A 15572-nucleotide genomic window follows, 5' to 3' on the forward strand; every position below is an offset into this window, starting at 1 on the left:
GGGAGTGAGGTGAGGAGGGGCCTTAGCATTCAGACTCACTGTGTGCTCCGATCCTTTAACCAGCTTGATTTTAGGTGATCAGTGGTGAACTGCTAGCAGGAAGTGAAGCTTACAAAAAACAAACTTGTCTCTAGTTTAATTCTTTATTTGAACATCAAATAGGTTGAGAAAATTGTTTACAGGTGCTTGAGCATCCCGCTGGATTCTTTTTCAAAGTGCAAAAGAGGTTTACAAGTGTGTTTCATTAAACAAAGCAAAGCTGCGACAAAACTGAGTCACGTCAGTAATAGTATGCATCAGCAAAAGGGCATATTAATCCATCAAACACAATTTGGCATTTGAACCTTTTCCCATAAAACAAGAGCTCTACACTGAAGAGTATGTAGTGCACAAAAGCATTGTTTATCACCTGTGAGAGAACATAAACCGGCATAATGTCACTTATTAATTCAAGTCTCTATAACCAATGACCTCTTTGTGAATGCAAAGGGGTCTGTGTCTCAGGCACCTGCTCATGGGACAATATGTTATTTCTAGGTTGCACAGCTCTAAACACACACACTGACGATGAGGTTTGGAACATGGCAGCATTTACACATTTTAAAAGTTCAGGCACAATTGGATGCAAAAAAAAGAATAGAAATTTTTCTTGAATCTCAAAAGACAGTGCAAAATTGAAGTGCCATAATAGAGGCAGCAATTACTTAGAAAACAATTTTAAATGACTAAAAACGAGGCCACGCTTTAATTCAATTGGAAAGGAAATGCAGTTAGAAACAGAGCATAATAACGCTACTGAAAAGATGGATATTTGGGACCACAGTTCATTTGCTCCAGTTAAGAGTAAGTTTTCAGGGGATTAACCTGGGAATGGTGCAGAGTCATCTAGATCACCCTCCCAAGACCTGCACCAAAGAGAATGATGGTTGCCTTTTGAGCTACTGTATGACTCTATTTGCCTTTCACACAACTAGCTTCCCCAAGCAGATCTGCCTGTGAGTATTAGACATGACTATGGTGTTAGTGATCATTCCCGGTACCCACAGTCCCTCTGATCATTGGAAAGTATGAATAGGAAAGGATTTATAATCGGTGTCATGCAGGGGAGGAAGTACTCTAAGCCAATGGCCTAAATCAATGGCCATCTTAACATATAAGATTTCAAAATGAGAACACCTTAATGTGATCAAAAGTAAATTATCAGTAAGTCCCTTATTTGTTCAGCCCCTAAAAGGCATGGGATATGGCATGGTTCAACATAACTGCAAGGTTACTAGGGAAGTCAAATCAAAGACTGCACTTCCTTCGGGGTTAGATTTTGCAACCTACATTGATAGGGTCTTCTCTTTGGATGACCTAGCCTCTCATAATTGCTGCATGATGGCATTACAGAATCATTACAGCAAGCTAGGCAATGGCTAAAAGAAACACAGACCACTAGCTATTCCTTGGACTTTACTGCTGATGTTCTTTCTTCTCTAGAACTGAAGCTGCCATTTTAGCAATGGCTGTAAATGGAGCTAGTTTATTTGTGGTGTCCAGGACAGAAGTGGACTACTGAACCCTGGTGCACACCCCAGGTGCCAGAATTAATTTGCCTCCAAATACTTTCAATACTCTTCTTATTTTATTTGCCATTCCCCAAATTCCTGAATCCACTTCCCCACCATACCCTGAGCCCCCAGATAAATCACATCTTTTAAATTTTAACTTGCCTCAGAGCGGGGGAAAGCAGAGGCAAGAGTTTTCTATCCTGTTCCTACACCCAATACCAACATCAGCTGGAAAATATCTGCTGTCCATTAGTGGCACTTCAAGTAAGAATACAAAGAGATTTCCAAAGTTGCTGGAGACCCCTGGGCTAACATTTCAATCATCTGATGTTCTCTGCCCATTTCAAACATAGTAGTATCTTAACATGAATACAAACACATTAAATGAATAATGTAAAACCTTCCACTGTATAATTGTTTGGCTTTAGCTGGTATGACATCATCTAGTCCTAGAAATTTTTTTTGTTTTATTTTAATTTTTTTTAAAAGAAAATCTAAGTATAAACATTAAAAAGAACCCACTGACCCATTAGCTACTGTCCAAAAATATTACTACTGATATTTTGGTAAAAGCAAAATTAGCTGCCCTGAATAATTTTCCTTTTCAGGCATAATCTTTGCTACATTAAGATTGTCTGTCATTCAATATCCAACAATAGGCATCTGGATTAGTGCTATTTTGTCTACTGTGGATACAAAAGTTGATATGAAATGTGATCTTCATTTAAATGAAAAATCACCAGGCTTTAGGCATCAGTGACTGTATACATGACAAGGTAGCTTGAAAAGTATACAAAAAAACTAAATATTTTTCCTTGGCTTTTGCATGTTAACCCAGTCAAATTAAATCCAGAACAGAATTACTACATTCAATTGTCTGATAAACAAGCAATGTAATTTCAAAAAAATATATATTATACTATATAAGGTGCTTCTTAAACAAACTAAGGTGCTTCTTAAACAAACAGCAACAAAAGAATTATGTTCTTAAACTTATCCTTAACACAGATACATAAAATTGTCCCCAAATTTAAGTGCACATAAAAACTTTTTTTTTTTTTTTTTTTTTTTTTTGCCTTCCCAGATTCTCAGTCCTTTGGTGATCACTGAACTGGACAATCAGAAATTCGTAAAATCCACTTTTCCAAACAAGACATACCAAGAGAAGCCCTAGCAGCTCACCTGGGTCATTGGCTAACACATACATCACCTCTCCATAGGGTTTGAATTATAGACAATACGGTCACCCTGGAGAAAATCAAACACTCTTTTTTTTGTTAAGAAAAAGGAAGTAACCCATAATTGTGCTAGAGAAGCAAAGGCCCAGGGAAGGCTGCCCTGTGGCTGGAATGAGCCTTTCTTTTTTAGCCTATAGGTCAAAGGAAATTGAAGGAAATGAGCTAGCAGGGAGGGAGGCAATGGGGAGGGGAGAAAGAGGGTATTTTCTTCTCAAAAGCAAACCCTGATTTTGGATTAGCTCTGAATAACAAGGGCATATGTAATCTGACCAGGCCCCAGTCAGCCTGAGTAGTGACAGCAGCGGTCCCCACCCTCCTCCCCTGTCCCTGGGTGCTGGGCCAATTGTAGGAACACAGCTGTCTATGGCAGCTGTGACAGCTGCTTCTTCCAATCAGGGCCACGCTGGGAAATGAAGAAGAGCTGGACTACCCCAGAGATCCCAGGGCAGCCCCAAAAGGCAATGCAGGGTCTGCAAGGAATGTTACTAGGTAGCTGCAGCCTGCAGCAGGGCCACCCTGAGCAAGTCTGGCTGTGCCTCAGAACTGTATCCAGTTTCTGCCCTGCTTTCCCTCTTGCCCTCTAGTAGCCACAGCGATCCTGCACGTGTACTGTGTGGCTCCATGCCCCAGGGCTAAATGCATCACCGGGGCCCCTGCTCCTTTAAACTACCCTTTACCCTCATCATGCATCACCACAGTGAAAAGTCCACCCCTGTGTAAGGCACACACATGCCGGGAAGATCCAAGTATAGCGCCCGCCAGAACAGGTCCTGAAGCTGACTTTACTGCAAGTTTGGGGGAGGAGGGCTTCCTTTTATAACACAAAAGTAAAAACAAAAAATCAAGAACTTATCCTTCATATAGGGAGACTTGACTAAGATCAACTTGCTGCTTTCCATAGGTCCATGGGAGGCACGAGTTAACTGGAACCCACGACTGGAAAGCCAGTGGCAGAGCTTTCAGCACATCTGAAGCTGCAGTGCATCAGGTTAAAATAGTCTTGTCTACTAGGGTATCTGCCTTCCCTGTGTGCCTCTTGTATTTCTATAGGGGAAATGAATTGAAAATCACCAGATACTCTGCTACGGTTATATAAAAGCTTTAAGGTGTACCACTTTCATAAAATGATGCATTGCCATAGGAATAGAAGAGGATGCTAAAATAAACCCTTGACCTAGCTTTCTCCAAGTTGCCAATTAAAGAAGCCACTTTAAATTCTTTGCTGTGGCTTATTCTTACAGCCGTTTAAAAAGTGCTTATCAGAGGCAAAATGACTGCTCTCCAGGCCTGGGTCTCTACAAGTAGCTTAAATGCACAGAGTCATCTGAGCCCCAACCCATAGACTGAGTTCAGCTGTGAAGAGCTACAGGAGTCTTCACGCTTAGTAACATAGCAAAGGGGGAAAGAGAGCTATTACGAAGATATAGCCCTGGAATCCCTTTGGCTGTTCCCAACAGAAGACAAAAGATGTGCCACTAAGAACGGAGCAAGCAAATGAATGGCCACTCATCTAGAAAGCCGTTGTGGTGGATGCATGCTGGAGTGTATGCAGGAGACAGAATTTGGCTAAAGTGGTGCATGATGAGGGTAAAATGCTGCAGGGGTTCTCTGAACCTTGAGGGGAGCCAGGGAGCTCTCAGATTGTGGTGGGGAAACCCTCTGCCTCCCCCGTGATATAATACTTTTGCAAGGAATGTGATGAAGTAGAGCCGGCGGTGGCCAAGTGGCTTTGGTCCATCTCCTCCATGGGCGCCCCTGCGCGGTTAGTGGGTGCGTGTAGGCGGTGGGCGTCCAGCATCTCCAGCAGCAGGTCGTAGAGGGGCACCACGTTCTTGCACTTCATGCTGTACAGATGCTCCATGCCTTTGTTACTGTGGGTGGGAAGACACAGAGAGGACCACTTTAGAGCCAACCCGAGCCCCAGGAGGGCTGAAATCCCTAGAAGGGGAAGGAAGAGGAACTCCCACGACACTTGGTAGCCAATGTTTCTTCCTGTTTAGAGACCCATTTAAGGATGGCAGCCGGGAAAGCTGAGGGCTTTCAGAGGCCCTGATCTGGAACTCATTGCTGTGTGGTTTTCCTGTCCCACCTCCTACAAGGGCAGTCCCACCCTCACACTCTCCCTGCAGCCACTTTCAGGGTATTTGCTATGCAGGTGACTTCCATGGCCTTCCGCAGCCTCAAATGAGATCCTATTCCCCTCTAATAGGATCCAAATGCCTTCAGATAGGATCACCAGTGCATCTAAAAAGAGAATGTGACATTTCCAGCCAAGCAGGAGTTAGTATTTTAAATGTGTAAAGCAGTTCAAGATCAAGACACTCCCTTGTTAAATGTCTCGAGTCGCTTCCCATTTAACTCAGAATACAACCTAAACGTCTTTCCATGCTCTACCAGGCCCAACTGGTCCAGCTTCCACCCACTTCTACAAGCTCTTCCTGCCTGTCTCCCCTAACCCACTCTCCTTAGCCACACTGATTTTTGTGCTGCCCTTAAAAAGCCAGCCTCCCCCAAGACTTAGGGGATCTGCACTTGCTATTCCTACTTCCTGGGATGCATCCTCCCTCTGACCTTCAAACGCCGCCTCCTCAGAAAGGCCCACTGCTACCCAGTGGCAGTGGCCTCACGCTTCTGCAGCCTCAGGCTTCCGCTTTCACACTGTTCTGTTTTTCTCATCGCACTTATCGCTACCTGAAATTCTCCTTTTTATTTATTTGTGTCTATTCTCCCCACCTCTAAACACACACATGCACATACTCACACACTCCGTGCGAATTCCTGGAGAAGCAGGCTTTATCCTGCCCTCTGCTAAGCCTAAAACAGTGCCCAGAACTCAGTTAATATTCAGGAAAAAAAGGGGGAAATGGGCACAGGGAAATGTAGGCGAATGGCATTCTCCTTTCCCTACTCTCCTCCTCTGCTCTCCTCCGCTAACCACAATTCTGCTGTTCCTACCACACTACTGGTGGTGGGAGTTGTGGGGAGAACAACTATTATCTAGCCTGAAATTTCAAGATGATGTCTTAGAAAAATTTGTGTTTTTAATAGGGGACAATTCAGCTCAAGTTGGAGACCTGCCATGAAAACACAACATCAAAGCTATTCAGGGCCTACAATATGATCCGAATTACTTGTTTAAGTGTTGCTTTTTGTTTTTCATTTAAAATGCTGTAAAAGTTAAATGCCCCCTGGATCTGCCACTGTCTTCCTCCCGCAACCTGATGATTCACATTTACAGCTGGATGAAATCTGGTATGAAATTCTCTGCGTAGCAACATATGTCTGGGGCCAAGATTATTTAACAAAATAGACTTCTGTGATTTAGATTGGCTGTAGTGAGGAACCAAAATATTGTTGTGTGTGTCTGTGTGTGTGTGTGTGTGTGTGTGTGAGAGAGAGAGAGAGAGAGAGAGAGAGAGAGACAGAGAGAGAGAGAGAGAAAGAGAAGGTTCAAAGCTTTCAGTAAAATAGCAACCTCTCTCCAGCTTTTCACACAATTCCAGCAGAAACTCTACAGAACTTTCTCCCTGCTGCTGCCCTCTGCCAGACATGGCCAGTAAAATCAGCCAGGGTTGTATATTTAGTGCAGATTTACTTGGTATTAACTAACTAGGCTTGCTAATGCTGACAAGCAGTTAATGGATTTGAAAATTCAGCAATTCCTATCAACAAATAAAAACATTCAACCGCAATGCATTGAATCTACAGTATCACTGAAATTCCTAGCTCAGAGTCAAAGCTAATATGTTTTCTTCCAGGGTAAGGTTACTCTCTCAGTCAGGGATTTTGGCATCTAATCCATTCATGGCTTCCCTCTCTATAATATTCATCAAAAGGAAAAGGAAAGACTGGAAGTGTATACTCTGCAGTCACCTACTCTGTCTGACAGCTGTGATTCCTTCGTCTATTACACAGGGATCCTTGGGGAACCCTGAGAACAGAGATTGCAATCACCTTCTTACCAAGTGGAAGCCAAATTCACAAGGCAGGGAAAAGCCTGCCATGAGTCATTTGTTCATTCATTCATTCCCTCAGTAGTAACGTTGTGAGCATATACCATATATAAGTCCATATATGGCACTTTGAGGGATACAAAGAAAATAAGACACATCTATTTTCCCAGGAGCTAATAATTTTTTAAGGTTGTCTCTGGAAATGGTGGTGCCCAAGACTTTAATGGAGCAAACTTCTTGCCATCTGAATCATGATCTCAAGATTTGAAAGTCCCTTAAAAATAATCAAATCTAACCTCCTTCAGACATCATAGGCCTTCTCTCATAGCCACTAAGAGAAGGAATCTCTCATTCCTAGGGTCCTGGTGTAAGCCCAAGGTCATGTAGGCTTCATCACCCATGAGTACATGTCCTTCTAGTGATATCACTTGACATCATCGTTGTGGCTTCATCACCCATTGGTACCTGTCCTTCTAGTGTCATCACTTCCAATCATTATTGTAGCCCTGCTGGAGTCTGCAATAAAGAACCCACCAATCTCCCCATCTCTTCCCTGCAGGTGAGGTCTGCTTATGAGAATGGTATCCACTAAGCTTTTGGCTAGCCATATTGCAAAACAATGGAATGGAAATGAGTCCACTGCCACCTTTTGGAATAGACTCTATTTTCTCTGCTGATGTCCTTCCTTAGCTGTTACAGAAAATATTTGTTGAGTATTTCCTATGTGCTCTGCACCGTGCTAGGTGATACTGGGTACACAGAGTAAGCAAGCCAGATTGCAATGCTGGCTCATAGAGTTGTCAGTCTAAATGGGCAGAACAATAGTAAAATGGGTAGAAACCACAGAGAAGAACAGGGTGTAAGTTCTAACTACTTAAGGGTTAGGAGATGCTTCTGGCAAGGAGTGAGATCTGAGCTGTGATAGGTTAGATTATTGCTCAGAAATATTAACTTCCCCAGCAACATGTCCAGCTTTGACTTTGGGCTCCCCACATGCTTGCTTGGCCAATGAAATGTCAGTGGATATGAGTTAAAGAGTAAAATGCATTTGCCCAAACAGGATCACTTTCTGGTGCCCCTGCCGTTGCTATGAGAACATGTCCCAGCAAACATATGGGTACAAGGAGGATAGGAGATGTGAGACATGGAGCAGAGTCATCCTGGCCTCAAGCAGCTGCCTCCCAGATGTGTGAGTGAGCCTGGCTGAGGACAAGAGGGCTGTCCAACAATCTGAAGTCTGAAGAACCACCTCCCCAGATGACTCATCCAGCAGTCAGCTATTATGGTTAGAGCTCAGACATGAGGAAGTCCTCATAAGCTAAGTGAGGGCTGAGTCATAAGGAGTAATACAAACACAGTGATAGGGTTTATACTTTAACCTAAAGGTAATGAGAAGCCACTGAAGTGTTTTAAGCAGGAGGATGACACGGATTTGGTTCTAGAAGGATTACTCTAGACACATCATGGAGTATGATCTAGAAAGGATCTAGATTAAAGGAGGGGATACATATTTGGTGGCTGGCAGAGAAGTCCAACAGAAAATGACGGTGGCTTAGACTAGGGTAATGGCAATGGGGGCGACCAGACGGGGTTCGACAGATATGAAGGAGTTAACATTGATTCTCCACGAGGCATCTGGCCCCAGGGTCTCTCATTTAGGATATCTGAGTGTAAACAGGGACCGTAACAGATGTGCCCAGTGTCTTCAGGGAATGTGTATGCTCAGAGACTTCTCCTGATTGGCTCCCTCCTCCTGTTTGCATACCACACCCAATCCCTAGACCCTTGCCAGAAAGCACATGCTTTAAACCAAGCATAAGTATCACTTCCTCTATGCCTTCTCTGACACCTGCCCCATGACCCATGAAGATTTAAAATCTCTCTCTTCTGTCCTCCCATAGCATTTATGCTTATTCTGTACCAGGAACTGTCACAAGTACGTTCTCCATATGCAGGCACCAGTCCTTCCCGGCCAGCTGTCACATAGATTTGGGAGCATGTTTTCTTTATGTCTCTTTTGTAGGAAGCCCGCAGATGCCTCACCTCATGTGCCTGATGTGGGAGAGGATGAGGAGGAGCTGGGCCAGCCGCCGGTGCTGCTGCTGCAGGGTCAGGCCTGCCTTGGCCATCAGGTGGATCAGAGTGTCTGTGATCTTGTCCAGGACTCGGTGGATATGGTCCTTCTCTTCCAGAGACTTCAGGGTGCTGGACAGAAATGTGTACACTCCTGAATGCGCAGAGAGAGAGTGAGAGAGAGAAGCTCAAAGAGGATGAGGTCTAGGAGACCCAGAGTGTTCATGGGATGTAATAATGAGCCAGTGCCCTTCCCTAGCACAGAAATCTAGCAATGGGGATGTTCTGGATCCATTTGAAACTGAGTTATAATGTAAAATTCCTAATGCATATGCAAGTCTCAGAGCACCAGAAAACCAAGGGGGGCTCCTTTGTGTGAGCCATGACCCACAAAGGGGCTGTTAGCCTCGGGACTGTCATGGCCACATGAGCCACCCTTTCTCAGACAGGTCTGACACCAACATGAATTGTTCATGTAATGTAATTGACCATGTAATTGACAACCCTGTGAGCAGCCACTGTTGTTCCTTTTCACATCAAGGAACTAAAGGGCAGAGAAAGTCACTAACCTGCTGGGGAACTCAGATAGTAGGTAGGCAGAGCTTAGAGGGAACACAATCTGCTGACTCCACATCTGATGATGATAAAGGAGACACTCTCTCGGGAGATGTGTGAAACTCGTGGTGAGAGTCAGAGAATGATGAGCAATTGGCTAAATGATTGGAAGGTGATTTTTCCAAGTAGGATTTCTGTTGTAGATCAAATTTGAAGTCTAAGCACTTTTCAGCCTCAGCAGAAAAGTGTATGACATGGATGGGTATAGGCCACCTTGAAAATCACTTTTTTACAGCCACATAAATTTTTCCTCTTTTGCCTATTTTCTGAAATACATCCTGCTCTCTGGGCCACAGGTAGACCCAGGACAGAAGGTGAGACCATCACAGTGCCTGGTGCTTCTGGAAAGTAGTAGCCTCAAGCCAGAAAATAAGAGCCTATTTCTGAGATTGTATATGAGGTTGTGAGACAGAAGTTCTTTACCGTAGCATTGCTAAACTGGGAGGCTGAGACTACAGGGCTCTGAATGGCCCTCTTCGCAGCACATGGAACTCCTGTCTGCAGAAAGGAACCTACTGACAACAAGCAGAGGTGATAATGTGTGTGGGGGGTGAGGGGGGTAGAGGAGGGAGACAGAGAGAGATTGAGAGAGAGAGAGAGAGAGAGAGAGAAGAGAGATCCAGGTAGTAGGTAGTAGTCACAAGGTCTTAGTTCTTACCTTTTTTTATTTGACCTTTGACCTTTCATTTATCCTTCCTATCACATGTATCAATTAATTCCCTTTTTGCTTAGCATAATGTGAGTTGGCTTTCTGTCAACTGTAGCTGAAAAAATTCTATTATAAGCAGTTGTGACCTCAACCCAAGGGCAGGAAGAAAGTGAGTGACAGTGAGGTGAGAAGTACTGAGAACAAGAGACGGGCAGAATGAAACAGGCTTTTTGAGGACTACAAGGATGCATTTGCTAACATTCCAGAAATAAGCTCCATCCTGCCTAACCACACCCCTTGCAGGGAGCAATGACAGTATTTTTTTTCCAGATAATGTGTATTTATAGCAACACTTTTTTGGTCATACCACTATTCAGCCCACTGACCATCTCACAGATCTATTTCTTCTCCTGCCCTCTCCCCTTCCTCGTCAGCACCTTCAAGAGCTAAATGCTCCCAAGTTTATCAATCCCTGACTTTATGACTTTATGGGGATAACACGGTGACAAGTTACTGCTCATGTAGCAGTTTATAGGTTGGGAATGGGAGAAACACCTACACAGAGGAACTCATAGTAAACAGAGTTGTAATTGCCCAGAATGGAGAATGGCTAAGCTTTAAAACAAACATGACAATAACAACAAAACCAGAATGGTCGGGATCTTGGCTTCCATGTAGTTGAATAGGATTCAACTTTCGGTGTAGCTTTTGGTACCCTGAGGCACTCTGATCTAAAGCAAACAGCACAGAATGAGTAAGCAGCAGAGAGACAGCAGGCTAAGAAGGAAATTGCTGAGTTACTTCACTTATATTCCATGTGGGCTGTTGGTAGAGAAAGAATGTGTCTATCAGAAAAATGGGCAAACATCCTGTGGCCGGGGTGTTGGCCTGGAGGTGGCAGACAGTGGAGAGTGTGCACAGGGGTTAGGGCTGGGAGGGCCTCAGCTGACCTCTCCTCATCTCTGCCTCTCAGAGTCTTCTGTGTCATCAAACACAGTGCAGCCTCACATCCCCTAGAGCCCCTGCCTCGGCTGGATATCCTAGGAACCCGCCCAAGCCACAGAGCTGACTTAGTCCAACTTGGCTGATGTACTTTCTACCAATTTCCTTTTTTATTCCCACCCAGGATGCCGGCCTCATTCACCAATAATCCCTTTCTTCTTCAAGGAAACCACATAACAGAGACTCAAACAGCTTGGATGTCCCTGTGTGGGAAGGTGACACGTGTGTATCACTTCTCTTCTTATTGTTTGCACAGTGTGAAGGCACATGGTGCTGGGACCTCAGTGACCCCAAGAGTCAGCGTTTCTCCATGACTTTGCCAGTGGAGGTCAAAGACATGGCACTTGGCCTCTGGGGAGTGACATTTTTTCTTGGGCTGCCAACGTTCCATCTGCCTTAAGGTGCATGTGGGTTCCTTCCTCCAGCATGCACTTACTGAGAACCTAGTATGTGCATGACTATGTTAAGGGTTCCAGGCCTTACTTCCTTTCAAGTGTTAATGTTTTAAGAGCAGATATTTGCCTACAGAGAGAGTGCTCTTACAGGGATTCTCAGGGTGCAGGCCATTTGCAGAACAAGCCTGTTTTTCTAGTCCTGTTTTGGCATCAATACAGCTTATCATCTCATCCTTGTCAGCAGATGCTTCCTAGCTGTGCAAATATACTGAGAAATAAAAATAGGGTCCCATTGAAATGCCAGTAGTTGACAACAGCAGCCATCTTCTTTCTGGACTTTTCTGGCAAAATGCGGTCCATGTTTGCTGCCTGTTGCCCTTCAGGGCCCATTTGGGAGAAAAAATAGAAATCCAGATTCCCAGAATGCTTCATGTGCTTTCGCAACCGCTGCTAAAGAGCAAGAGCAAAACAAGGTGCTGGTAACTTCCACATCCCAGGTGGTCTCTGCCACCCTGGACGGCCACACCACTGTGCGCAGCAGCACAGAGCAAGTGAGCAGAACGTGAGGGTCTTTGAAAATATTCTTGCAACAAGGGAGGCTTTTGAAACTCTGGAGGCTGCTCCACATCCCCAAGATGGAAACAAAAAAAATCTATATGTCATTATCCAAGCCTTGAAGTGCTGTCAGCAAGTCTGAGCTTCCAGGCATTCTGAATCTTGCAGCCAATAAAAAGGTATTTAGGAAGAGTCTGGGGAAATCGAGTGGTACAAAAGAAAGGGGAGCGAAGCCACGTGGACGCCACCATGTACAAGACATCTCAACCCAGTCTCTTGCTCTCTCCCTCTCCTTCACTCTCAAGTCTGCTGTCCCTCACCTTCTCTCATTTTGCTAGGATTCTCTCTTCCTTTTCCTCTTTCCATCTTCACCCCAGAGGAATGCCCTTCTCCATTCCTCAGTGCTTTTCTAGATAACAGAGTCTTCCAGAATCTGGAGGAGGTGTGCTGTACACTGCAGTGCCCGTGCCCGTGTGGCTGTGCCCAGAAGGAAGCCCTAGTAAAACCAGGGGTCCCCTTGCCGTGAGCCTCCATGGGAGTACATCTAAGTGTCCTGGAGAATTGAGAGGTGCTGATGCCTATGGCTTACTAGATGCTTGAGGACAAACTCTTCAAGCCAGGCCAGATTTTCTTTCTTTTCCTGAAGGAAGGATGTGACAGCAGACCCTGAGAGTCCTTCAGTCTATCACAGCTTGATCAAAAAAAGAATGACTCAAAGGAAAAAGTGAAGAAAATTCCTCAAGTCACAGTTTAAGTAGTCTGTACTGGAAAGCTGCTACTCGGCTTGGAGAAGGAGGGGCCTTCAGCATTCACAGAGGTCTTAGGGATGAGTCACACGTCAGCCTTTCCCCTTTCAGGTGCTCCGCTGGGGACTCATTCTACAACCAAATAGCGAGTTTGCTCAAAAGTGCCACTGAAGCTGCCGGTCCGATGAACACCACATTTGTTGTATGCTTCTCCTATGATTGCACTGTCCCGAACAGGGTGTTTGGGCAGCCTGAGGCTGCTGCTGTCACTTTGTGGGAGGGGCTCTACTGGATGTTCTACAATATGCAAGGCAGTCCCAAACAGTGAAGGATTTGTTCCAGTTTCTATATCTCTCAAATGCCCTACTGAACTAAATCTACTATAGATAAAAATCTATAGCGGGTGGTTGCAGTGGCTCATGCCTGCAGTCCCAGCACTTTGGGTGGCCGAGATGGGTGGATCACTTGAGGTGAGGAGTTCAAGACCAACCTGGTCAACATGGTGAAACCCCGTCTCTACTGAAAATGCAAAAATTATCCAGGTGTGGTGTCAGGTGCCTGTAATCCCAGCTACTCGAGAGGCTGAGGCAGGAGAATCACTTGAACCCAGGAGATGGAGGTTACAGTGAGCTGAGATTACACCACTGTACTCCAGCCTGGGCAACAGAGAGAGACTCCATCTCAAAAAAAAAAAAAATGTAGTGAAAAGTTTTGAAAAGCTTTCAAATGGCTGTACCCAAAAGGTCCAAAATATTGAATTGGTTATAGAGAAGGAAGTTTAAATGGAATATGTTTTTTCCAAATTATTAAATAGCTTATTCACTTTACGCAAGTTGGCAATTGAATGTATTATGTCAGCTTTTCAACCATGCGTTTAATTGAAATGATTTCAGTGCAGTTGTACAGGTACTACAAAAACAACACAATTGGATGTCAATATGTAGAGAGGAGATGTAAGACCCTACCAAATAAAAATAGAGCCACCAATTATAAAATAGTATGCATCAATGAAATAGTTATTGCCTCCTGTATGTTTTAAGATAAACTTGTAACATGATAAGAAATCCATTTTTGTGAAATGCACATATTAAAATTATTTTGAGGTTTGTATCTTTCTGTTTTACATTGACATTGTCTCCAGAGTTTTCCTACACACTTCTTGATAGCCTTTGATATGTTTTACTGTTTCTTTTTCCAATCTATCATCTTCTCCACTGCTTATCCAAAGGATATACTCTCCAAGGTCTTGTTAAGTTCTAGAGACTGACTGAATATTTGCATTGAATGTAGTGGGATATTAAGAAGAGAAAAATGTTTCTATCTACTTTGGCACTTTTTCATCTCATAACAAAGGGAATCACTTTGACAATACACTTATAATAAAGCCCGACTCATTTGTAAAATTACTTGTTCATTTTCTATTTTTCTTTTACTTTCACAGTCTTTGAATTTTCTTGGCATATGTTTAAGCTCATTTTCTGTTATTTATAACAGAATACCTGAAACTGGGTAATTCACAAAGAAAAGAATTGATTCCTTACAGTGAAGGAGGCTGAGAAGTCAAAGGTCAAGGGGCCACATCTGGTGGGCACTCTTCAGAGTCCCGAGGTGGCATCACATGGCAAGGAGGCTGAGTGTGCTAGCGCAGGTCTCTCCTCCTTCTCTTATAAAGCTACCAGTCCCACTCCTGGGATACTTCATTAATCCATCAACCCATTATTCCATCAATGGATGCAGCCACTCATGAGCGCAGAACCTCCATGAACCAGTCACCTTTTAAAGGTCCCACTTCTCAATACTGCCACATTGGAGATTATTTCGACATGAGCCTTGGAAATGACAAACATTCAGACCACAGCAGCGTATTTTTCCTAATCGATTTTATTTTTCTTTCCTTTTATACACAAATAGGTTGGTTAGTTTTCTCGATCTGGTGTCTATCTCTTGCTCTGCTTTTTCATATGCCTGTACTTCTTGGACAAAAAGCCTTCTGATCATCTTTTCATGTCCAAACATTCATTGTAAATACATATAAGCATTTCATTACTTTATTATGTTTTCAACTTTAGTCAAGCTTGGGCATTGGCATTGAAATATATGTCATTTTATTTTAATATAGTTTAATATTATTTCTCCTTTATATGATGGTTATCAAATTACATTTTTTTTTTTTTTTTTTTTTTTTTGAGACGGAGTTTCGCTCTTGTTACCCAGGCTGGAGTGCAATGGCGCGATCTCGGCTCACTGCAACCTCCGCCTCCCGGGTTCAGGCAATTCTCCTGCCTCAGCCTCCTGAGTAGCTGGGATTACAGGCACGCGCCACCATGCCCAGCTAATTTTTTGTATTTTTAGTAGAGACAGGGTTTCACCATGTTGACCAGGATGGTCTCGATCTCTTGACCTCGTGATCCACCCGGCCTCGGCCTCCCAAAGTGCTGGGATTACAGGCGTGAGCCACTGCGCCCGGCCCACATTATTTTTTAAATTATATGTACAGGCAAATTATTACCTCTTTGTTTCATTTAAGAGTAGACAAAGGAATATGTATGTTTTATTAGACTAGTAGTTTGTTACTGGCAATTCAAGGAGATTTTTCTTTTAAGGTTTGTGATTCTCAAACTTGGCTGTCTCCAGAATCTCCTGCGGAGTTTTACAAGATCTAGCTGCCAGGTTCCATCCAAACCTGATGATTGGAAGTTGAGGGTGAGCCCTGATACCTGTGCTTAAAAAAAACTCTCCGTTCACATTCAGGTCGGTGAATCACGTGATTGTCTTAGCTTCTTTGTATTATGG

General features: G+C 43.8%; 1 protein-coding gene across 4 annotated transcripts in view; it reads right to left on the reverse strand.

Moving 5' to 3' along the window:
- Positions 1-36: 36 nt before the first annotated feature.
- Positions 37-15572, reverse strand: part of ESR1 (estrogen receptor 1) — a 452118-nt gene continuing 436582 nt past the window's right edge. For 3 of the 4 annotated variants that reach the window (XM_012452215.3, XM_012452199.3, XM_012452214.3), the window contains 2 exons: positions 8788-8971; positions 37-4662 (listed from right to left, as the gene is read on the reverse strand). In XM_012452215.3, coding sequence (XP_012307638.1) covers positions 4428-4662; positions 8788-8971 — 419 coding nt within the window. In that variant the 3' untranslated portion in view covers positions 37-4427. The remainder of the gene's footprint in view (positions 4663-8787; positions 8972-15572) is intronic. The other variant, XM_064360565.1, reaches the window with a different exon arrangement.

This window comes from Aotus nancymaae, unplaced genomic scaffold, assembly GCF_030222135.1.
Source record: "Aotus nancymaae isolate 86718 unplaced genomic scaffold, 86718_ANA_hifiasm-v0.15.2.pri h1tg000040l, whole genome shotgun sequence".
Lineage (NCBI taxonomy): Eukaryota > Metazoa > Chordata > Mammalia > Primates > Aotidae > Aotus > Aotus nancymaae.